This window comes from Anolis sagrei, chromosome 4 (genome assembly GCF_037176765.1).
Source record: "Anolis sagrei isolate rAnoSag1 chromosome 4, rAnoSag1.mat, whole genome shotgun sequence".
In the NCBI taxonomy this organism is placed as follows: domain Eukaryota; kingdom Metazoa; phylum Chordata; class Lepidosauria; order Squamata; family Dactyloidae; genus Anolis; species Anolis sagrei.
Genome location: NC_090024.1, coordinates 19,900,333 through 19,924,932, shown reverse-complemented (window position 1 = coordinate 19,924,932; position 24,600 = coordinate 19,900,333). Strand labels below are relative to the sequence as shown.

General features: G+C 43.7%; 1 protein-coding gene across 3 annotated transcripts in view; it reads right to left on the bottom strand.

The window, feature by feature from the left end:
• TMEM65 (transmembrane protein 65) overlaps positions 1 to 11,089 on the bottom strand; it is a 32,418-nt gene extending 21,329 nt beyond the window's left edge. Inside the window, exons 1-2 of one of the 3 annotated variants that reach the window (XM_067467305.1) lie at positions 10,476 to 11,089; positions 763 to 834 (exon numbers count right to left, since the gene is read on the bottom strand). In XM_067467305.1, coding sequence (XP_067323406.1) covers positions 763 to 834; positions 10,476 to 10,830 — 427 coding nt within the window. In that variant the 5' untranslated portion in view covers positions 10,831 to 11,089. The remainder of the gene's footprint in view (positions 1 to 762; positions 835 to 10,475) is intronic. The other 2 variants (XM_067467306.1, XM_060775858.2) reach the window with 2 other exon arrangements.
• Positions 11,090 to 24,600: the final 13,511 nt, after the last annotated feature.

The window sequence follows — 24,600 nt, the reverse complement described above, 5'->3', positions numbered from 1 at the left end:
TCATGGGCCATCCAGTCCAACCCCCTGCCAAGAAGCAGGAATATTGCATTCAAATCACCCCTGACAGATGGCCATACAGCCTCTGTTTGAAAACTTCCAAAGAAGGAGCCTCCACCACACTCCAGGGCAGAGAGTTCCACTGCTGAACGGCTTTAGACTCTGCATCTTCATAAGCAGAGTCTCATGTGGAATTAATACAAGTCAGAAAAATGTTAGCAATATTTGTAAAGTCATCCTTTTCAAAGATGTTGGACAAAGTCAGTATGGGAAAGGTTTTGGAAGAACATAAATTATGTTACTCTAGACTGAGTGATACATAGGATATCTTCAAATAATCATCCAAAACCCTTTGATAAAAATAGATCTATGTTAGTTTAAAATGCCATTACATCTTGCTGAAGATTTTACTCCATTAATCTTTTATAACATTTGTGCAGACTTAAGATCTCAGCAAAAGAAGATAATTTGTAATAAATCAGGAAGAATAAAAAAAATCTCACCTCCTTAAAGTTAATCTGAACACCTGTCTAGAACTTGTGGCCATATAAAGATGAAAATGGAAAGCACATGGTAATTTGTGTTAGAAGAACACTCCAGGTCACTTGACAGATTTGTTAATATATTTATGTAGAAGTTTTTAAAATGGAGACACAGCAGGGCATATGCTACAAGCCTCCACACAAAAGATTCATGACTCAAGCGGCATCTTTTCATATCATCCATGCTTAAGTAGCAAGTCAAACTTTAGTCTGTCCCACTTACTGTCTGGCTCCAGTTGCACTATCTGCTTCCTTGACATTTCAAATGGTACCAGTGGTTTAGGAAATCTAGATGCTAAAGTTTTTCAAACATAAACAGTAAGTCATGCTAGTTTATCTTTCAGTGTTAAGACGTTTAAGATTCACATGCCAGTGCTATGTAATTCATTGAAACTAATATGTAGCACAATCTGAAACATGTTCATTCAGAAGGAAAACAAGATTCACATATATATAAATAAAGTGTTGTTGTTGTTATAAACCAGAAAATCCCAACTGGCTGGTCCCCCATGATGGTCTTCCTCTAGGGGTAAACCAAGAATGGGCAACTTGGAAGTCCCTGAACAGACCCAGAAATGGAGTGGGCAGATCAAAATACTACCTGGCAAAATGGTACTACCTAGAAGAATCCTCCACCTTGTGTGATTGTGGAGCAGAACAAACTACTCAACATCTGTATGTTTGCCCACGATGCCCTGCCTCATGCACAGAGGAAGAACTGTTTAAAGCTACAAACAATGCAGTTGCTGTTGCCTGTTTTTGGTCTAAAATTACTTAGCCGCTTTGGACATGAAATAAATAAAACGTTCAAAGGTTGTGATAAAAAACCTTGAAATCTGAAACACATGTATCTTAAAACAATGCTCTCAGATTTAAATCAATTTGAGGTGAATGATTTATTGAGACCCTCAGTTGGGAGATATAGCTTTGATGCACATAGCAGCATTTCCTGTATTCCCAACCCCTCCTTTTCTCAGTTATGACCCTAACAAACAAGTCCATTTCCTGGCTGATGAGCAATAGTAAAGAGAGGTCTAGCTATCTACAAGGATCTATAGAGGTTCTACACAGGTTTCTACAAATCTTGTCACTGTTCTGAATGCAGGTACAGTATAAGAAGATAAGTGGATACTTCATCTGCTGCCCCTTTCCAGTTCTGCACTGGTCAAGAAATGGCTTTAGGGGGGCAGGTGTAGCCAAGGAAAGGTAAACTGGAAGGTGGATATTGTTCTATTTCCCATAACTAAAAAAAGTGATTTACAATATTTCAAGTACAATTTGGAATATATTTGATATTTAATCTTCTCCTGTTAATCCATCATGATTAACATCACTATAAGAAAGAGATTATTACAAAACTTTATAATATTTCATAATATAAAAATGCCTGGTTATTGCAAAAAAGACAAACTATTAAATAGGTGATATTGTATTTTTAGTTCTATAAGACAAACTGTTGTTCTGAGTCACTGTCAAAACCTTCCCCAAAATAGCACAATTTTCATGTTTTGATTTTTCATGCTGACAACAATGGCTACTTATGTAACTTTTGATCTAATTTAGCTTTTTCTTAGCTCTATGTAAGTTTTAACATGTTGTCTTGCTACTATTTAATCATTCTGAGAGGAAATTAAAGATTTTATAGAGTTCAACAAATGTAGTCAGCACTTACTGCTTTCTTTGATCCCTTCAATATAAATGCTGCCAAAGAAATATGAGTAACTGCATTAAATAAGGGAAAAAATAGCCAAGTACAATCTGAGAATCAAATCTTTTTGAAACATTTAAAAATTAATCCAGAAGTAATACGTACTGCTTTGAGCCATTACCTGAGTTCTTGAGATGTCACATAAGACTAGATGTGTAGCTTATAGCACACTCACTCCTCTGTATTCAAACAGACAAGCAACTATAATCTCCCCCTTCTCAGGCTATCAGGGCAAAAAACAAAGGTTTTGCAGCAGGAGAGCCTGGAACTGTTATTCATTCTTTCCATGCCTATATATATAGAAGTCTACTGCTCCTCCCACAATGGCACTCCCATGCCAAAAGGGTTGGGTGGAAAGAATGCTGTGCTAGGACAAAAATGCTAAAAGCAAATCTGAAGAGAAAAATCCTCCTTGTAAGACGCTACATTGCTCCAGTTCTACAATACTGGGAATCAGGCAGCACAGAAGCATCTCTTGTAAAAACAAGTTGGGAATATTCTCATTCTGTAAAAATTTAATGAAAAAATCAACTGACTGGTAATTGAGGTGTTGCATTCTCGCAGCATTTAAATTATTTCCCAACTGTCCTTACAAGTAAAAGTAAGCAGCCATGTAAATGATTACAATATACAAATACCACACAATCTTCATTGAACTCACTTGTTTTTACATACATAAATAGCAAAGGGACACATTCTTCCATTAATTATAACTCTTAGTTTAAAACAGTTATTAAAATTCCTTCCCAGAAAGGAAAAAGTGACCAGGTCTAAAGCACCCAATTGCCCTTTTCAAGGACACACTTAAATGGATGAAAGACAAATGCAAACCTTTTCCTAAATAGTCAACGAAACTCCAAAAGTCAGCTATAAAAGATTGCTAAAATTTGCCTGTAAGTGGTATTTAAGGAATCAGAACTTCAGGTTGAGTTTAATTATTTTTCCAAGTGAAATCATTCAGTAGTAAACAATTGGGCCTTTCATCTCTGAGACTGCTCTGGATTTATCAGCTGACACAACTACTCAGCAGTAAATTGAAGAGGGAAGAAAGATAAAACTCAGTATCGTTAGAGTAATTTCAAACTTAAGATAAAAATAATGAGAACATCTATAAGAACCCATACTATTTGTACTCATTCACAATAGAAAAAGCTGAATGGACATTGTTCACACTGTGATTCAGCTTTGTATATAAAGCAGTGTTCCAGAATAAGCCATTTGGTGCACTAGGTCAATATGACAGAGAAAATGTCCTGACACTGCAAATGGACAGCCCCGTACTGTGCAGGATTGTTGTATTTCATGTAAATGTGTGCACATAATTACAGAATCTCTGTATCTTTTACTTCAGTATGATTGTAAGCGTAATACCTTAAAACAAACAAAATGCTCAGAAAGTTTTATCATGAACCAAAATTGAGCATTAAGATGCCTTGAATTATTTGCTTGTCTCCTCCACACAAAACCTACTTTTGTATCTAAACTAATAGTTGAAATCCTTATGATAATAAGCTGATATTAAGTCTAGTTGAATCTGACTCTGGGTAATGGTGCTTATCTCCATTTCTAAGCCAAAGACACTTCCATGGTCATGTGGCTGGCATGACTGAATGGAGCGCCATTACCTTCCCACCAAGGTGGTATCGATTGAGCTACTCAAACTTGCATGTTTTTGAACTGCTAAGTTGGCTGAAGCTGGGGCTAACACCAGGAGCTCGCCCCACTGCCCGGATTTAAACCGCCAACCTTTCAGTCAGGAAGTTCAGCAGCTCAGCTGTTTAACTCACTGTGCCACCAGGAGGCCTGATAATAAGCTTAATTCTCAATTAACATGTTTTTTATTTGTTTCACTGCTTCTTCATGAATAATTTGTGCTGTATCCATATCCTTTCACAAAATTTTCTGCATGCCAAAGCCTTCCATCTGTAAATGCCTGTTATATTATGCTAAAGGATGCATTTTTATTCACAAGCCTTCGTTCTTCTAAGCTTGAATCACTAGTGCTATAAATAGTATGTAAGCTTTCATTCTCATCTTTTATTGTGAATTAAAAACGAACAGTTCTGCTCCATTGACGACCTTAGATTTCAAAAGAAGATAACTGCTTTGACTTATATTAACAAACCAACCAAATACGTCACAGTATCATTAGCACAAATCACGCTACAAAATTTTAGCAGGGTGGAGCAAACAGGCCACATTAAAATACTGCAAGTAATGCCTGGTACAACAGCTTCAGTTTGGACACGTTGCAGGATAATGGCACAGCAGGAGTTTGGGTCATGTGCCCACCCACAGCACTATGTATGTACTAAGAATACGTTGTTGGAAGGAATACACAAAAGTCTCAAATCTTTCTCATTCTCTTTCAGATAAATATTGAGATATTTTACATCTCAAAAATATCTTTGTTTTGAAGTGTCAAATACTTAGAACATCAAAATAAATAACTGAACTTTCCTTCTGGCAAAACTGTCGTAACTGCTAAAAAAAGGGCTGGTTAAGACTATAGTATCATCCAATGAGTATGGTTTAGCCCTATATAAGCATTGGGATTGCCAAATAATGGGAAATGAAAGTCCTCAAAAGCAAAGTAAAAGCCACACCCAAATGTGGCAACCCATACATCCAATCAAGTAATCTGTGAGAGCATTGTGTACGTTCTGTGTTGGCAACAGACTTTTCCTAAAGCAAATTAGTACACATCACATAAAATTACATGCCTGGGCCTAGAGGCTCAATCCTGCCCTAGACGCCAATGTCCCTTGATGTAGGAGTTAAGTTCCTTAAATCTAGACGAGTGGGATCATAAACAGCTAACCTCTCCCATATGCTCTGAGACATTTCACTATTTCAGGCAGTAAATCGCTGCAGTGTCAGGGATTTGTTTCGGTTCCTCCAGCCGCAGGGAAAAATAACAGCCCAACCTAGGCCTTGCACTCTTAATCCAGAACCTAAGGGGTTAGTAAAGGATACACAACATCCCAAGAAAACATTTTTGGATACATTTAAAGCTATGGCTCAAATACTGCCAAGCTGCATTCTTGCACGGAAAGAGAACAAAGGCACAGGCTGGACTAGGCTCCGATGGCTAAACGCTGGATGGAGTTCACGCCGAGTGACGCCTGCAATCCTGACTTGTGAGTTTTAACTCTTGCCGTACTCAAAATAAGCACACAATGGATCAAGCTGCAAGGAAGAGAAGTGGGCTGTAAGGTGAAAAGGGGAAAGGTGGAATACATACATAAATAACTTTATATTCCACCCTATTCCGCGAGGGAAAAGACTCCAAGGGCCATCCAGTCCAATCCCCTATGGTTCAGGAATATACAATCAAATCACTACTGACAGATGACCATCCAGTCTGTTTAAAAACATCCAGATTCCACCACACTTCCACTGTCAAATAGCTCTTATTGTCATGAAGTTATTATTATTTGATACACAACAAGATTGGTACACAGCAAACAAGATCACAATGCTGGCTTTTGTATTTGATCACATGCTGGACACATGTTCTAGGACTGTATGATGTATTGCCAAATAATGTGTACAGATCGAAGTACGGTGGCCTTTTGCAGCTAACAAATGGTAATTTTGTCAGCGCCAACTGTTTTTAAGTGCAGGCCAAGGTCTTTAGGCACTGCATCCAGTGTGCCGCTCACCACTGAGATTACCTTACCTGGCTTTGCAGTTCCATCTTTAAATCCTCCTATTGAGTAAGCTTTTATTTATTATGTAATCCTCATATCATGCAAGTTATATTATTATTATTATTATTATTATTATTATTATGCATGTACATACATGCACAATGGAGGACCTTCTTATAATAACACCAGAGGCACTCCAAGTGACCAGCTACTGGTCAAAGGACATTTAATCAACTACCAAGCTTACAAACATTGTGGTTTGTTTGTTCATTAAAAAATACAATACAACTGTTTGGCTTGCTCCTGACACGATAAATAAATTGTTATGTTTACATTTATTTATATCTCGCTTTTTCTCTCCTTACGGAGACCCAAAGCGGCTCACAACTAAAGGCATTGCAATACAACTTAAAATATAGAAATATAAAAGCGTTAAAACAGTATTAAAAATCATTAAAAGCATATAAAATCACAGAAGCCCCTGACAATCTTAAAAACCTGTCTAAATAAAAAAGATTTTCCCTAATGTTTTGGTTTAATCTCTTTCTCTGTAGTTTGAACCGAACTCTCTGTGCGTCTTTTGTCTTTGAAGCAGAAGAAACAAGACTGCTTGGTTTTCAACATGAAAACCCTCTCAAAGATCCAAACATGGCTACTACCATGTCCTCTCTTAACCTTTTTCCCAAGCTCACTAAGTATTGCAGAGAATGGTTTCCAGACCTTTAGCAACCTGAGTTGTTTCCATTAGATGTGTCCCAGCTTGTCAACACCCACAGTACGCATCAACACTGCACCACTTGAACTGCCACAACTCAATACTATAGAATCCTGGGAGTTATAGTGTTGTGAGACACTGGGACTAAGCCTAAAGACCAGTCAGAGTGGTGTCACAGGCATGCATTTGACAATTTCAAGGCACTTGGTGCCTAACCAAACTACAACTCCCAGTATTCCATTGTATGGAGCCATGGCAGTTGGAGTACAGAATCATTGAGTTGGAAGAGACTCGTGGGCCATCCAGTCCAACCCTCTGACAAGAAGCAGGAAAATTGCACTCAACACATCCCCAAGAGATGGCCATCCAGCCTCTGTTTAAAAGCCTCCAAAGGAGGAGCCTCCACCACACAAGTACTGTCAGACTACATTTATTCTATAGTGTAAATGCACTACCAGGTACAGCTACAACAGGCATGTGAAACTTGGGTCTTCCAGGTGTTTTGGACTTCAACTCCCACAATTCCTAACTTTGGCCCTCCACGTGTGGGAGTCGAAGTCCAAAACACCTGGAGGACAAAAGTTTGTCCAGGCCTGATCTACACTTTATAGAATTAGTGTTGTTTGACACCACTTTAAACTGCAAGGGCTTAATATCATGGAACCATGGGAGTTGCAGCTTGTTGAGACACCAGCACTCTACAACTCCCAGGATTCCATTGCATGGAGCCATGGCAGTCGGAGTACTGTCAACCTGCGTTCATTCCAAATGCACTTTGGGGTGCAACTACACTAGGCATGGGCCAACTTGGGCCCTCCAAGTTTGGACTTCAACTCCCACAATTCCTAACAGCTGGAAGACCTTCAACTACCATCGCTCAAGGCTATGAGATACTGCAGGCCTGGGACAACTTGGGCTCTCCAGGCATTTTGGACTTCAACTGGTTGTTAGGAATTGTGGGAGTTGAAGTCCAAAACACCTGGACAACCCAAGTTTGCCCAGGCCTGATCTACACCATATAAAATTGAGGTCGTTTGACACCACTTTGAACTATGAGGGCTCAATATCATGGAATCTCCAGGTGTTTTGGACTTCCAGATGTGAGGAATTGTGAGAGTTGAAGTCCTGCTGGCTGCTAGGAATTGTGAGAGTTGAAGTCCAAAATCCCTGGAGGGCCCAAGTTCATCCAGACCTGCTGTAGAGTGTACAGAATTAGTGTCATTTGACAATCCTTTGAACTGCAAGGGCTCAATATCATGGATCCTCCTGTTGTTTTGGAGGGAATTGTTAGGAATTGTAGGAGTTGAAGTCCAAAACACCTGGAGAGCTGAAGTTTTTTCCCCCAATGGCTGGTGTACAGAGACACCCAGAAGTGCATTTGGGGAGTTGCAGCTTGTTGAGACCGCGGCACTCTTGTTGCAGAGAAAACATTGGTAAAACTACAAATGCTAGGATTCTATTTTACGGCGTCAAATACACACATGTGCCATAGCAGTTGAAATGTTATCAGAAGGCATTGAAATACACACATCCAGGTCAATGGGCATCTCGAAGTTGTAGTTTGGCAAAGCACCAAGGAGTCTTGTGCAGAGAAGGTGAAGACGCTGAAAATATTGCAAATCCAAGGGATGGGCTCTGCTGATGTTTTGGACTTCAACTCCCACAATTCCTAACAGCCCAAGTCTAATCTGCACTGTATAGAATAAGTGTTGTTTGACACCGCTTTGAACTGTGACAGCTCAATATTAAGTAACCCTGGGAATTGCAGCTTGTTGAGACACTGGCACTCTACAACTCCCAGGATTCCATTGCATGGCACCATGGCTGGCGTACTGTCGGATTGCATTCATTCTAAATGCACTTCCAGGTGCAGCTATACTTGGGTAAACTTTGGCCCTCCGTGTGTTGTGGACTTCAACTCCCACAATTCCTAACAACCTACTGGCTGTTAGGAATTGTGAGAGTTGAAGTCCAAAACACCTGGAGGGCCCAAATTGGCCCATATCTGATCTACACTTTGTTCGACACCACTTGGTACTCCATCACACTAGAGAATGGATCCACTTTAGATCCCGTTTCTGCCGCCTGTAGAATTCTGGGGTTTGTAGTTTAGTGAGGATCTTAAAGGCTTCTCACTAAACTACAAACCCTGGGATTCTGAAGGAATTCTGCAACCGTATTTAAAGTGGATTCATTCTCTAGTGCAGTGGTTCTCAACCTTCCTAATGCCATGACCCCTTAATAGAGTTCCTCAAGTTGTGGTGACCCCCAACCATCACATTATTTTCATTGCTACTTCATAACTGTGATTTTGCTACAGTTATGAATCGTAATGTAAAAATCCGATATGCAGGATGTATTTTCCTTCACAGGACCAAATTTGGTACAAACACCTGATACGCCCAAATTTGAATACTGGTGGGGTTTGGGGGGAATTGATATTGTCATTTTGGAGTTGTCATTGCTGTGATTTATAGTTCACCTTAACTCAAAGAGCATTCTGAACTCCACCAACGATGGAACTGAAGCAAACTTGGCACACAGAACTCCCACAATCAACAGAAAATATTGGAAGGTGAGCACTGGCCTTGAGTTTTGGAGTTGTAGTTCACCTACATCTACTTGCTGGGATTTATAGTTCACCTTAACTCAAAGAGCATCCTGAACTCCACCAATGATGGAATTGAACCAAACTTGCAAAACAGAACTCACACAACCAACAGAAAATATTGGAAGGTGAGCACTGGCCTTGAGTTTTGGAGTTGTAGTTCACCTACATCCAGAGAGCACTGTGGACTCAAACAATGATGGATCTGGACGAAATTTGATACGCCCAAATTTGAATACTGGTGGGGTTGGGAGGGAATTGATATTGTCATTTTGGAGTTATCATTGCTGGGATTTATAGTTCACCTTAACTCAAAGAGCATTCTGAACTCCACCAACGATGGAATTGAACCAAACTTGGCACACAGAACTCCCACGACCACAGAAAATATTGGAAGGTGGGGTTGGAGGGAATTGATATTGTTATTTTGGAGTTGTCGTTGCTGGGATTTATAGTTCACCTTAACTCAAAGAGCACACTTAACTCCACCAACAATGGAATTGGACCAAACCTGGCACACAGAACTCCCACGACCAACAGAAAATATTGGAAGGTGAGCACTGGTCTTGAGTTTTTGGAGTTGCAGTTCACCTACATCTAGATGCTGGGATTTAAAGTTCACGTTAACTCAAAGAGCATCCTGAACTCCACCAACGATGGAACTGAACCAAACTTGGCACACAGAACTCCCACGACCAACAGAAAATATTGGAAGGTGAGCCTTGAGTTTTTCGAGTTGTAGTTCACCTATATCTACTTGCTGGGATTTATAGTTCACCTTAACTCAAAGAGAATTCTGAACTCCACCAACGATGGAATTGAACCAAACTTGGCACACAGAACTCCCACGACCAACAGAAAATATTGGAAGGTGTGTTTTGGAGTTGTAGTTCACCTACATCCAGAGAGCACTGTGGACTCAAACAACGATGGATCTGGACCAAACTTGGCACGAATACTTAATACACCCAAATGTGAACCCTGGTGCAGTTTGGGGAAAATAAACCTTGACATTTGTAGTTTCTGGGATTTATAGCTCAGAGAGAATTCTGAACTCCACCAATGATGTAACTTGCAAGAGATTGCAATTACACCAGGCCTGGGCCAACTTGGGCCCTCCAGGCGTTTTGGACTACAACTCCCACAATTCCTACCGGCTGTTAGGAATTGTGGGAGTTGTAGTCCAAAACGCCTGGAGGGCCCAAGTTGGCCCTGGAGTCTCCCACTTTCCTCCTCCTTCTTCCTGGCTCACCTTGGGCGATGGCGATGGACTCGAAGCGGTGCAGCTCCCTCAGGAGGCAGCTCCTCTCGGTGGAGTGGAGGCTGTAGATGAAGTCCCGCGCCCCTTGCGCCGTGTTCAGCGCCTCCATGGGCTCCTTCTTGGGGTGAGTGCCCAGCCACCGCCTCCCAGGGAAGGAGGAGGACGAGGAGCAGCAGCCCCACGAAGGAGAAGCAGAAGGAGAAGCCGACAAAGGCTGAGGCCACAGTCTTTTGCCCAGGCAGCAGCAGCAGCTGCTACTCCGGCTCCTGCGGGGATGGAGGCGCGGGGCCGAGGCGAAGAAGGAGTGGCCCATCCTCAGCAGCGCCCACCGGCCGCTCAGCCACATTTCGCCGCTGCTACCGAGGCTGCGAGGCCCTGGCACTGCTCCTCATGGGGTCTTTCTTTTGCGGGCAGAGCCTGGTTTATTTCCCTTCTCACACGGTGTGAACTTCTTCTTCCCTCTTCCTCCTTCTTCGCAAACCCGGCATCACTCCCTTTTCCCTTTCTTACATTCAGTTTCCTGCCTTCTGACTGATACTTAAAGACACAACCTCTCAGCTGGCCGGCTCCGAGCCAAATGAGCGAGCGCGCGCCTGGCAGGAGGAGAAGAACGACGTCGCTTAGTGGGCGGGGCTACGTTATTGGGCGGGGCTAAATTAGTGGGCGGGGCCTTCCCTCCCCCTTGTACGCAAGCGCAGTATGGAAAGATGGAAAACCAAAACCTATGGGAACAAAAAATAAGGGGGGAACGGTTTCTTGAGTGACGTGACAAATTGGCCACGCCAGGCTGCCTTTCTTTCCACCAATAGGAACAAAGGTCTATGTTTATTTAATTTTTGTGACAGGATGCCTCCACCTGCCCCCTCCTCTCTCTCTCTCTCTCACACACACACACACACACAAACAAGTTGGCCCCGCCCAGCTCCCTTTCTTCCACCAATAGAAACAAAGGTATTTGTATATTTAATTTTTGTGACCTGCCCCCTCCCTTCTCTCAATCTCTCTCTCACAGAAGTTGGCCACGCCCAGCTCCCTTTCTTCCACCAATAGAAACAAAGGTATTTGCATATTTAATTTTGTGACCTGCCCCCTCCCTTCTCTCAATCTCTCTCTCTCTCACACAAGTTGGCCACGCCCAGCTCCCTTTCTTCCACCAATAGAAACAAAGGTATTTGCATATTTAATTTTTGTGACCTGCCCCCTCCCTTCTCTCAATCTCTCTCACACAGAAGTTGGCCACGCCCAGCTCCCTTTCTTCCTCCAATAGGAACAAAGGAATTTGCATATTTATTTTTTGTGACAGGAAGCCTAGAACCTGCCCCCTCCTCTCTCTCTCTCTCTCTCTCTCTCTCAAATAGACCAATCTCCCTGCTGTGCCACCTCTACAAAGTCCTGGAGAGACTTATTTTGCATAGAATTATGGAAAAAATAGATCCCTGTCTGATCCCACAGCAAGCTGGCTTCAGGAAAGGCAAAAGCTGCACATCACAAGTGCTGAACCTGACTCAGCACATAGAAGATGGCTTTGAAAGGCAGCAGATCACAGGAGCTGCCTTCATAGGCCTGTCAGCGGCTTATGATAATATAAACCACCGCCTCCTCTTGAGAAAAATGTATAATATCACAAAGGACGACCACCTCACCCACCTCACAGGAAACCTGCTACAAAACAGGAGCTTTTTTGTTGAGTTCCAGGGCCAGAGAAGCAGATGGCGGAAACAGAAGAACGGCCTGCCTCAGGGGAGTGTGCTTGCTCCATCCATGTTCAACATGTACACAAATGACCAGCCACTGCCAGACGGGACAGAGAGTTTCATCTATGCTGATGATCATGCCATTACCGCTCAAGCAGGGAGCTTTGAGCTGGTTGAACAGAAGCTCTCCAAAGCTCTAGGTGCTCTTACTGCCTATTACAGGGAAAACCAACTAATCCCTAATCCATCTAAAACACAGACATGTGCCTTTCACCTTAAGAACAGACAAGCATCCTGAGCTCTGAGGATCACCTGGGAAGGAATCCCACTGGAGCATTGCAGCACACCCAAATACCTGGGAGTAACTCTGGGCTGTGCTCTTACCTACAAGAAGCACTGCCTGAACATCAAGCAAAAAGTGGGTGCTAGAAACAATATTTATTTATTTATTTATTTATTTATTTACTTTGCTTATATACCGCTGTATCTCAAGCCCGAAGGCGACTCACAGCGGTTCACAAACAGTAGAAACAGTAGAAACAGCAGTGGTTCCATACAACATATAACAATTGACTTAACACATTATCCATAAATTACCAATAAGCAATTACAATGCACAATTATTACAAAAAACAACCGTACCCAATCTTCTCATCATCCAAGCGTAGTCCAGGTTCGTCGTCCATTGTTCCATTCCTATGTTCCATTACCAGATTGCACTAAATTACTCAAACGCCTGCACAAACATCCAGGTTTTCACCTTTTTGCGGAATACCATTAGAGATGGTGCTAGTCTAATGTCCGTAGGAAGGGCGTTCCACAGCCGAGGAGCCACCACCGAGAAGGCCCTATCTCTCGTCCCCGCCAGCCGAGCTTGAGAAGCAGGCGGGATCGAGAGCAGGGTCTCCCCGGAAGATCTCAAACTCCTCGTGGGTTCATAGGCAGAGATGCGGTCAGATAGGTAGCTTGGGCCGGAACCGTTTAGGGCTTTAAAGGCCAACGCCAGCACTTTGAATTCAGCCCGGTAGCAGATCGGTAGCCAGTGGAGTTGGCGCAACAGGGGGGTTGTATGCTCCCTGCGCTCCGCTCCTGTTAAAATCATGGCTGCCGAGCGTTGGACTAGTTGGAGCTTCCGAGCTGTCTTCAAAGGCAACCCCACGTAGAGAGCGTTGCAGTAGTCTAAACGGGATGTAACCAGAGTGTGGACTACCGTGGCCAAGTCAGACTTCCCAAGGTACGGGCGCAGCTGGCGCACAAGCTTTAGCTGTGCAAATGCTCCCCTGGTCACCGCCGAAACCTGGGGTTCCAGGCTCAGCGATGAGTCCAGGGTCACACCCAAGCTGCGAACCTGCATCTTCAGCGGGAGTGCGGCCCCATCCAACACAGGCTGTAACCCTATGCCCTGTTCGGCCTTGCGACTGACCAGGAGTACCTCTGTCTTGTCTGGATTCAATTTCAATTTGTTCGCCCTCATCCAGACCGTCACAGCGGCCAAGCACCGGTTCAGGACCTGGACAGCCTCCTTAGTAGCAGGTGGAAAGGAGTGACAGAGTTGGACATCATCCGCGTACAGATGACACCGTACCCCGAAACTCCGGATGATCTCCCCCAGCGGCTTCATGTAGATGTTAAACAACATGGGAGACAATATTGAGCCCTGAGGAACCCCACAAGACAATGGTTGTGGGGTTGAACAGGTGTCCCCCAACAACACCTTCTGAGATCGACCCTCCAGGAATGACCGGAGCCACTGCAAAACAGTACCTCCAAGACCCATCCCTGCGAGGCGTCCCAGAAGGATACCGTGGTCGACGGTATCGAAGGCCGCTGAGAGGTCCAGCAGCACCAACAGGGACACACTCCCCCTGTCGAGCTCCCGGCGCAGATCATCCACTAAGGCGACCAAGGCTGTCTCGGTACCATGTCCTGGCCTAAAGCCAGACTGTGCCGGGTCTAGATAATCCGTGTCTACCAAGAATACCTGGAGTTGTGAGGCCACCACACGTTCCAAGACTTTGCCCAAGAAGGGGAGATTGGAAACTGGCCGATAGTTGTCGAATTTAGTGGGGTCCAGTGATGGTTTCTTCAACAGCGGTTTTATTATAGCTTGTTTTAAGCTCGCTGGAATCTTGCCTTCCCGAAGGGAAGCATTAACCACCACCTTAACCCACTCAGCCAATCCCCCTCTGGCCTCCTTTAGAAGCCAGGATGGGCAGGGGTCCAGGATGCATGTGGTTGGCCTCATTCCTCCAAGTATCTTGTCCACATCCTCGGGTTTCACCAATTGAAATGAATCCATCAAAACTGGACAAGCAGGTGCTCGTGTTACATCCTCAGAGACTGCCATTAACATGGTATCCAGACCAGAACGGATCAAAGCGACTTTGTCTATAAAGAACTGAGCAAAAGCTTCACAGCGAGAAGTCGAATCGTCAGGGTTCCCACCTTGAGTGGTGGGATTTAAAAGGCCTCTGACAATTCGGAACAGCTCAGCCGGACGGTTCTTTGCAGACACAATAGTGGCCGCAAAGAAGGCCTTCTTTGCGGCTTTTATTGCCGCGGCATATGCCCTTAAAAAGGACACAAACCGTGTTCGATTTGGCTCACTCGGATCTGAACGCCACACACTCTCTAGTTCCCTCTTCCTTCGCTTCATCGCTGCCAGCTCCTCGGTGAACCAGGGAGCTGGTTTAGCTCGGCTACTTGAGAGGGGACGTTCCGGAGCGATCGTGTCAATTGCCCTAGTCATCTCCCCATTCCAGAGAGTGATCAGGGCCTCGACAGGATCACCTACCGAGGCGGCGGGAAACTCCCCAAGAGCCATCAGGAATCCATCCGGATCCATAAGCCTCCTGGGGCGGACCAACTTAATGGGTCCTCCACCTCTGCAGAGGTTAGGGGGTGCAGTGAGCCTAAATCTGACCAGGAAGTGGTCGGTCCATGGCAACGGAGAGATGGTCAGCTCCTCGACCCCACCACCTTCCTCCGATCCCTGGCAGAAAACCAAGTCCAATGTATGTCCTGCACTATGAGTGGGGCCAGATACTTGCTGGGACAGCCCCATGGTTGCCATGGCAGACATGAAGTCCTGAGCCGCTCCTGAAAGGGCCGCCTCGGCATGGACAATATCACACGAAAGCTGACTGGAACAACCTGGGGATCACAACCAGATACAGTGAAGACATCTGCCTTTGCGCTATGCTACTCTGCTGCTGAGTATGCATGCCCAGTGTGGAACACATCTCACCACGCCAAAACAGTAGATGTGGCTCTTAATGAAACATGCTGCATTATCACGGGGTGCCTGCGCCCTACACCACTGGAGAAATTAAACTGCTTAGCCGGTATTGCACCACCTGACATCCGCCGGGAAGTAGCAGCCAATAGTGAAAGGACCAAGGCAGAGACATCTCCAGCTCATCCCCTGTTTGGGTATCAGCCAGCACGTCGACGCCTTAAATCATGAAATAGTTTTCTAAGATCTACAGAGACACTCGCTGGAACACCTCAGCAAGCGAGAGTCCAAAAGTGGCAGGCTCACACCCAGAACTGATACCAAATGAGAGACTCCCCCCTGGGCACACAGAAAACTGGGCCACTTGGAAGGCGCTGAACAGACTGCGCTCTGGCACCACGAGATGCAGAGCCAACCTTAAGAAATGGGGCTACAAAGTGGAATCCACGACGTGCGAGTGTGGAGAAGAGCAAACCACTGACCACATACTGCAATGCAATCTGAGCCCTGCTACATTCACAATGGAGGACCTTCTTGCAGCAACACCAGAGGCACGCCAAGTGTCCAAATACTGGTCAAAGGACATTTAATCAACTACCAAGCTTGCAAACTTTGTGTTTTGTTTGTTTGTTTGTTTTGTTAAAAAATGCAATGCAACTGCTTGGTCTGCCCCTGACAAATAAATAAATAGTGACATGGCACATTGGCCACGCCCAGCTCCCTTTCTTTCCGCCAATAGGAGCAAAGGTCTATGCTTATTTAATTTTTGTGACAGGCTGCCTCGACCTGCCCCCTCCTCTTGCTCACGCTCTCTCTCTCTCTCTCTCTCTCTGTGTGTGTGTGTGCGCATGCGCAGTAAGCCCTCGCTTCTTCTTTCCAAGGGAACGGTTTCTTTTTTTGAGGGACATGACAAATTGGCCACACCCACCTTCCTTTCCGCCAATAGGAGCGAAGGCCTTTATTTATTTATTTACTTTTGGCCAATCCGGTTACGGGGAAAGGAGAAATCCCGCCTCCTTCACACAAAATGATCCTTCAGGCGAGATTTCGCTTCATACCAATACACACAGAGAGAGGGAAGCGATATGTTTTCCTTTCCCTCTCCAGGGGGCGCTGGACTACACTTCCCATCATTCCCCGCCGTTTGTCTACGCTGACTAGGCTGATGGGAGTTGTAGTCCAAAAAGTTTTGTTGCCCTTTCCTGCTTTTCAAGCCGTCATTGGCAGTTAATAATGGAACCCAGACTCCACAGATTTTTTGAAAAACTGTATTTATTCTCTCTGGCCTTTGTTTTAAACCCTTATGGCATTTGGATGGGTTCAGATCCAGTATTAAGCCATTTTAACTCATCAGAAATAATTTAATTGCTGTTTTTAGCATTTTTTCCCCTTCTCCCTCTTCTTTTCATGGTGCTGCCTTGCTTTGTTTTTTCTGCTGGCTTTGCCATGATGTTTCCTCATTGATAATGTCTTATGGTCAATTATGGACGCTTGGGTAGATATCTACCCCAATAATTCTAAAACACATGCTTCATGTATCCCATTTATTATAGCCCCATTTTTTAAGATTGGTTCTGCATCTTGTGGTGTCAGAGCGCAGTCTGTTCAGTGCCTTCCAAGTCGCCCAGTCTTCTGTGTGCCCAGGGGGGAGTCTCTCATTTGGTATCAGCCATTGGTTGAGGTGCTGGGTTTGAGCCTGCCACTTTTGGACTCTCGCTTGCTGAGGTGTCCCAGCGAGTGTCTCTGTAGATCTTAGAAAACTATTTCTAGATTTAAGTCGTTGACGTGCTGGCTGATACCCAAACAAGGGGTGAGTTGGAGATGTCTCTGCCTTGGTCCTTTCACTATTGGCTGCTACTGCCCGGCGGATGTCAGGTGGTGCAATACCGGCTAGACAGTGTAGTTTCTCCAGTGGTGTAGGGCACAGACACCCCGTGATAATGCGGCATGTCTCATTAAGAGCCACATCCACTGTTTTAGTGTGGTTAGATGTGTTCCACACAGGGCATGCATACTCAGCAGCAGATGTCTTCACTGTGTCTGGTTGTTATCCCCAGGTTGTGCCAGTCAGCTTTCGTATGATATTGTTTGCTTGGTATTCAGGCAGTGCTTCTTGTAGGTCAGAGCACGGTCCAGAGTCACTCCCAGGTATACTCACAGATTGAGAACCACTGATAGAAATGGAAATAGTCATTACACACCATATAGTTTCTCAACTGGCTGCATCTCGCTTAACATTCCAGCTTCCAGAGGAGTAACAGCAGAAACACCCCCTCTTGTCTCAGTTCTATATCAAATCTTATGGAATGCGACCTCTTTGAGTCCATCTGGCACTCTTGAGTACAAGCTGGGAGAATCTGTCGTAATTGCTTGGAGGATCTCTAACACTAAATCCGGATCGGATATTACAGTGGGCAGGAAAGACATCTTGGGCACCGTATCAGGATGTTCATAAACCAAAGTTTCAAAGTTGCAGCCTTCCCATGTTGCTCTAACATATACTTGGCATGCCTCTTAACCCAATTGTTTTGGTCCAACTCAAATGTTGTTATATTTATATACCAATATTATTATATTCATATACTGGAGCCCCCTTGACACAGTGCGTTAAACTGCTGAGCTGCTGAAGCTCGCAGGTTTGATTCCAGGGAAAAGCGTGAGCTCCCGCTGTTAGCCCCAGCTTCTTCCAACCTACAGTTCGAAAACATGCAAATGTGAGTAGATCAATAGGTACCGGTCCAGCGGAAAGGTAACAGCGCTCCATGCAGTCTTGCCAGCCACACGACCTTGGAGGTGTCTACGGACAACGCCAGGTTTTAATAAAATGCAAATTATTTAAACCCAACTCAACCCACGAGATCATCCAAAGGCAGTCTATAAGGAAGTAGTGGGGGCGGCACTGGGGGTGGGGGGAGAATCCAACACTATAAATATCAACCTATATCTTGATTTCCCATCAATATTCCAGAGGTGAAGCTTAAGTCTTTTGACTCTCAATTATCGTCCACTGGATTTTAAATGCAGCCGTGCAGAACTTAGCAATGTTGTACGTCACCCCCGAGTTTGTGTCTGAGAGCAGCAGAGCTACGTAAAATTGTTTTTCAAGTAAAACAACAATAAATTAAGAATATAAGACCTGCTTCCCCTAGAAATCAGTGCTCAAAGGGGCCAGATTTGTATATCCATGTAGGATCTTGGAACCAGACCACAGTAGATACCAAGTGTTCACTGTACATTAATGGAGTCTTCTAAAGAGGAATGCCCTTGTTATTCAAGCCTGTGTAATTAGAAACAGCATTCTATGCATTGGGTGTTGTCGCTATTCTGTAGGATAATGAAATAAAATTACTTTAATTACTGTTTTCCATGAGAAATAATTGCAACCAGGATCTGGACAGTTAGGTTAGGTATTACAGCAATCAGGTGTTGAGTAAAAAAGCCTTCTTTACAAAGCACCAGTTTCTGTAGATTTTGCAGCCCTCTCCTCTACTTTGGTCTACTTTCTATTTTGGAATACTTTTGGAAATTGGTACTTCATACTAACCTCTGAGTTTGCAGCTTTTACCCTGAGAAATGACCTTTCTTGACTGTCATATCCAATATCTTTCCATTAGATTTCCATTACGGAAGCAAGGGCAAAGGCTTATGTAATATAAGCACCCAATAAAACAATAATCCAGGTGTTATTTTGGCAAGTGGTTCTTAATCTTTGTGTCTACACTACAGAATTAATGCAGTTTGACACCACTTTAACTACCAGGGATCAATAGTTTTGCAAAGAGGGGCAGTGCTTCTCCAAACTACATTTCCCTTGATTCTATAGCATTGAGCAAAGGAAGTTAAAATGGTATCAAACTGCCTTAATTCTACAATGTAGGCAGAGTCAAGAAAAGTCCACAGCAGGAAACAGAATGTCTTAATATTCTTAATAATATTTAATTAATTTTACTCTATTTTAGAATGATAGGCACCATACAGATATAGAATGAAACATTATTACAGAACAAGAATAGTTTTGTTGCTGTTTCTGGGGGTATTTATGGGACTATTTCCACCCCCCAAAAATTCTTTTAGGCTAGAGTAACTATAAAGTACCAAATCATTTGAGTTAAATAGCAGAGAGCAATCTGTTGTGTCAAGATTAGAGGTAAACGAAAGGTGTGGCAGGGTTAGCCTTAAGCATGTGCTCTTCCCAAAAGGATGACTCATTGCAAGTATGAATCATCAATATCTTCTTTTTATTACAAAGCTTGTTACCAGTATTTATTTTTTAAAAAAAATGAATTACCTGTCATCCATAACATTGGTCCTACATTCCCAGAGGGCATTTTGGAGCAATTCATTTAGTCCTGGGAGAACGTGAAATGCTAAAGAAAATGGCTGTATGGGCCACACTTTGTCCATTCCGATCTGGAGACTCAAGCTGCATCTACACTGTGGAAATGATGCAGTTTGGCACCACTTTAACTGCCATAGCTCAATGCTATGAAATCTTGGGAGTTGTAATTTTTTTCCAGGTCTTTAGGTGTGCCAAAAAGTGCGAGTTACTCCCCACTTTTAGTATTCCATAGCACTGAACCATGGAAATTAAGGTCCATCAGCGCTGCCTCCGGAAAATCCTTCAAAACTCTTGGGAAGACAGGAAGACAAACCTCAGCATGCTGGAAAAAGCAAAGACCACCAGCACTGAAGTGATGGTCCTCCATCATCAACTCCGCTGGACTGGCCACATTGTCTGGAAGCCCGACCACTATCTCCCAAAGCAGTTGCTCTACTCCAAACTCAAGAACGGAAAACAGAATGTTGGTGGGCAGGAAAAGAGATTTAAAGATGGGCTCAAAGCCAACCTTAAAAACTCTGGCATAGACACTGAGATCTCGAAAGCCCTGGCCCTTGACCGCTCCAGCTGGAGGTCAGCTGTGACCAGCAGTGCTGCATAATTTGAAGAGGCACGAATGGAGGGCGAAAGAGAGAAATGTGCCAAGAGGAAGGCACATCAAGCCAACCCCTACCGGGACTGCCTTCCACCTGGAAACGAATGCCCTCACTGTGGGAGAAGATGCAGATCAAGAATAGGGCTCCACAGTCACCTACGGACCCACAAGAATACTGATACTGGAAGACAATCCTACTCAGACAATGAGGGATTGCCAAAGTAAGTAAGTCACAAACGGAATTAATTCAATAGTTTGTTTATTTATTTCATGTCCAAAGCACTGCATTATTAAATATAAAACTGCTAAAAATAGAGGAAACACAAGCAGTTAAATAATTTTTGACCAAAAACAGGCAACAGCAACCGCACTGTCTGTAGCTTTAAACAATTCTTCCTCTGTGCATGGGGCAGGGCATTGTGGACAAGCATTCATATGCAGTGTTGTTTGTTCTGCTCCACAGTTGCATAAGGTGGAAGATTGGTAGTGCCATTTTGGTAGGTTGTCTTTTGATCTGCCCAACTTTGATAAAAGTTTGACACCACATTAATGCCAACATTAGGAAATCTAGTCCGTGGTGGCTGGTGACTTCCGTAGCAAGTATTTTACATTCCATTCTAAGTAGTTTAACAGTTTTAATGTTTTGAGCGATGTAACCAGTTTGTATGTTTAATCCCATTTTAATATTTATATGCTGGAGAATTCACATTCTGAGCCTCAAAGTAGGATAATAATAATAATAATAATAATAATAATAATAATAGTGCGGTTTTCTGGCATTGTATATTTCTGCTGCTTCTGTGATGGTTCATTTGTATTTTGATTCTGTTGCCCAGTAGTCGATGGATGTCCAGAATCAGCAGCATCCACCACGGTCCTTTTTATCCTGGGCGTCGACCGAGCCAGTATAGACTTCATTTTGGTTTGCTTCTCCATAGTGCTAATGGGTTAGGTGCTCTTGGTTCCACTCCTCAGCTGAGACCTCTCTGGCTTGGTTGGACCTGCTGGTAGTTACACTACCACCAGCACAGCTCTCAGCATCCTTGGAGCAGTTAAGCCCCCCACCACGACAAGGTGGCACCCATCGGGGGGTGCAGACCCAAAATGCAGACTGTGCAAGGAAGCTGATGAAACCATGGATCATGTCCTCAGCTGTTGCAAGAAAATCGCACAGACGGACTACAAAGAAAGACACAACTCTGTGGCCCAGATGATTCACTGGAACTTATGTCACAAGTACCACCTGCCAGCAGTAAATAATTGGTGGGATCATAAACCCACAAAGGTCATGGAAAATGAACATACAAAAATACTTTCAAATCCAGACTGACAAAGTTTTGTAGCACAATACACCAGACATCACGATTGTGGAAAAGAAAAAAGTCTGGATTATTGATGTCACCATTCCAGGTGACAGTCGCATTGAGGAAAAACAACAAGAAAAACTCAGCTGTTATCAAGACCTCAAAATTGAACTGCAAAGGCTCTGGCATAAACCAGTCCAGGTGGTCCCAGTGGTCATCGCCACACTGGATGCCGTGCCAAAAGATCTCAGCCGGCATTTGGAAACAATAAACATCGACAAAAACACGATTTGTCAACTGCAAAAGGCCACCTTACTTGGATCTGTGTGCATCATTCGAAAATACATCACACAGTCCTAGACGCTTGGGAAGTGTTCGACTTGTGATTTTGTGATATGAAATCCAGCATATAGATCTCGTTTGCTGTGACAAACTGTGCTTTTGTGTCAATAATAATAATGATAAAATCAGTGGTGTATCCAAGTTTTACCCTGAAATTCACCATAAATATTTCAGGTGCTAAATCCTGCTTTTCCAAATAGGTTAAACATCTTACATAGTTCTTATATAGTTCAGAGTAAATCCTGGAAAGGATTTACCAACAACTACTGCTTGTATTATGTAATTTCAGCAGAAAGACTTTGACCTTAAACCAAAAATCAGTTAAGCTTGATAATGGAAGAAATAATTTCCACCCATTTTGCCTGCATTCACTTACACCTCTGACCATTCAGGAAACTTTCCTGGTGTTTTACCTGAATTTAGCTGTTGAATTTAATTTCTTTCCCCCTTCCACCAATACTACTCCTATGCCTTAACACTCAGGACTCACAATATTTGCATTAAACCTTTCTGTTCTCAGGATAAAAGTACGCTTGTTACAACTGACCTCATCAATATGCGCTATACACGTTTATCCTGACGCAAGACTAGCTCAGCATTAACCTTGAGATTATGTACCTGCACAAGGCACAATCAGAAATGCCTTTATCTGAGCTACTGCATGGCAAAAGTGTTTTTCAGATGGCACAAGGCTAATCATTAAAGCAATCCACTTCGCTTTATAGGGCAATAAAAGATGTATACAGAGAACCTATACATTAACCTTCAGACTTTCCTCCACAGCTGCCTTTGTCAGGCTCTTGTATCCATCTGTGAACATGGGCTGCCTTTCTGTATGGCATAACTGTACTACAGTTATGGATTTTTGACCTAGGGTGCATTTACACTCAAATGAATGTATTTTGGCCCCCACTTTCACTCCCATGGCTCATTTCTATGGAATCATGGAAGTTGCAGTTTTACAATAAGAATACATACATAATAACACTTTATTTGTACTCCACTCTATCTCCCTGAGGGGACTCAGAGCAGATTACAGTATACACATATATAGACAAACAATCAATGCCTTTTATACAGTGAACATCAATGACATACAATACACAAACAAAGGCAAAGATTTCCCTTTCTATCTCCATTGCCTGGCAGCAGTGCTCAACTCTGACCATGGGGAGGTGCGCTTGTTCAATTTCCATGCTGATGAGCCTTGTTGTCTGTAGACTCCTCCTAGTCATGTTTTGCCAGCATGGCTGCATGGGCACCTTTTACATTCTTGCCGAAGTGGTACCTATTGATCTACTTACATTACATGTTCCCGAACTTTTAGGCTGGCAGAAGCCAAGGCTAACAGTGGGAGCTCACCCTGACCTGCAGCTTCGAACTGCCAACCTTCGAGAGAGCAAGTTTTCTGCAGCTGGCGGTTTAACCCGCTGTGCTACCGACAAGATCTTAAACCCTTCTTGCCAAAGGATGCCAGTGCCTCACTAAAGTACAACTCCCAGGATTATGTAGCATTGAGCAATGACAGTTAAACTGGTGCCAAACTAAATTAACTCTGCAGTGTAAGTGCAGCTGTAAAGTTATTGTTATGTGATTTGAGCTTCTGCAAGAACTGCAGGTTTGGAGACCTAAGTGTCAAACTTTCCAGAAGGTCAGATGAGACACACACAGATTGAAGGCAAAGTCAGAGGCTTTATCTCAATGGCCAAAGGGGATGTCAGCAGAGACAGGTCTCCAGATTATGGTAAGATAGGATATACAGGTTGGTTGGCTGGGATGCGCTGTCTGTCATTGTTGATGATCCATCTCCAGGTTTGGAGGGAAATTTAATAAATTATCATTGATCAGTTTGAAGTATTGTGTCTCTTGCTGGTTCTGCCTCCCATGCGGTGTGTGAAGGAAAGAATGGAGGTTTGAGGTAATGGATGTGAATGATGGTAGTTTCCTCAGCGTGGGGAGGATAATGGTGTGTGCTGGTGAAATAATGGGTAGCAATGGGTGTGCTGTCACGCGCTGGGCCTGTGAAAGAGTCTATAGACAGGATGTGTTTTCTGAATGCCCAACGGGATGCCGGGAATGCCTCGGCTGAGAGGCCTTTTGGATTTCCCCACACAAAGTTCTTTTAAAGACTTAGAAAGTTCAACAAAGTTTTTATTGTTGCTTAAATCTTCAATAAATCAAACAAATACTTCAAGGCTTTGAATCAACTGGTGGCTTGCTTAAATCTTGTCCACAAGGGACAGGCAACTTTCTTAATAAACTGTTTCTTCCTTCTACAAGGGGAATCCTTGACCGCTCCTTGGGCAATCTAACTTAAGCTCTACTGGCGTGGGCCCCTACACCCGGTCCAAATTGCGTTATGGCTGCCACAAGTGATACTTACCAAACAGAGTCCTTTAGTAGATTTCCAAGAGGAAAGAAGGCTTTCAATTCTCAGCGAAGGCTGACTGTAGAGTTGTGGAACTAAATTCCCCAACAAAGGCTATGCTGTAATTCTCTGTAGAGCTGTGGGACTGGATCCCCTCAGCAAAGCTGTAAAAGATGAAGCTTTCTACAAGTGGAACTGATTCACGTCCTGTACAAAAGGCTTCTCTGTGTGAACTGAAC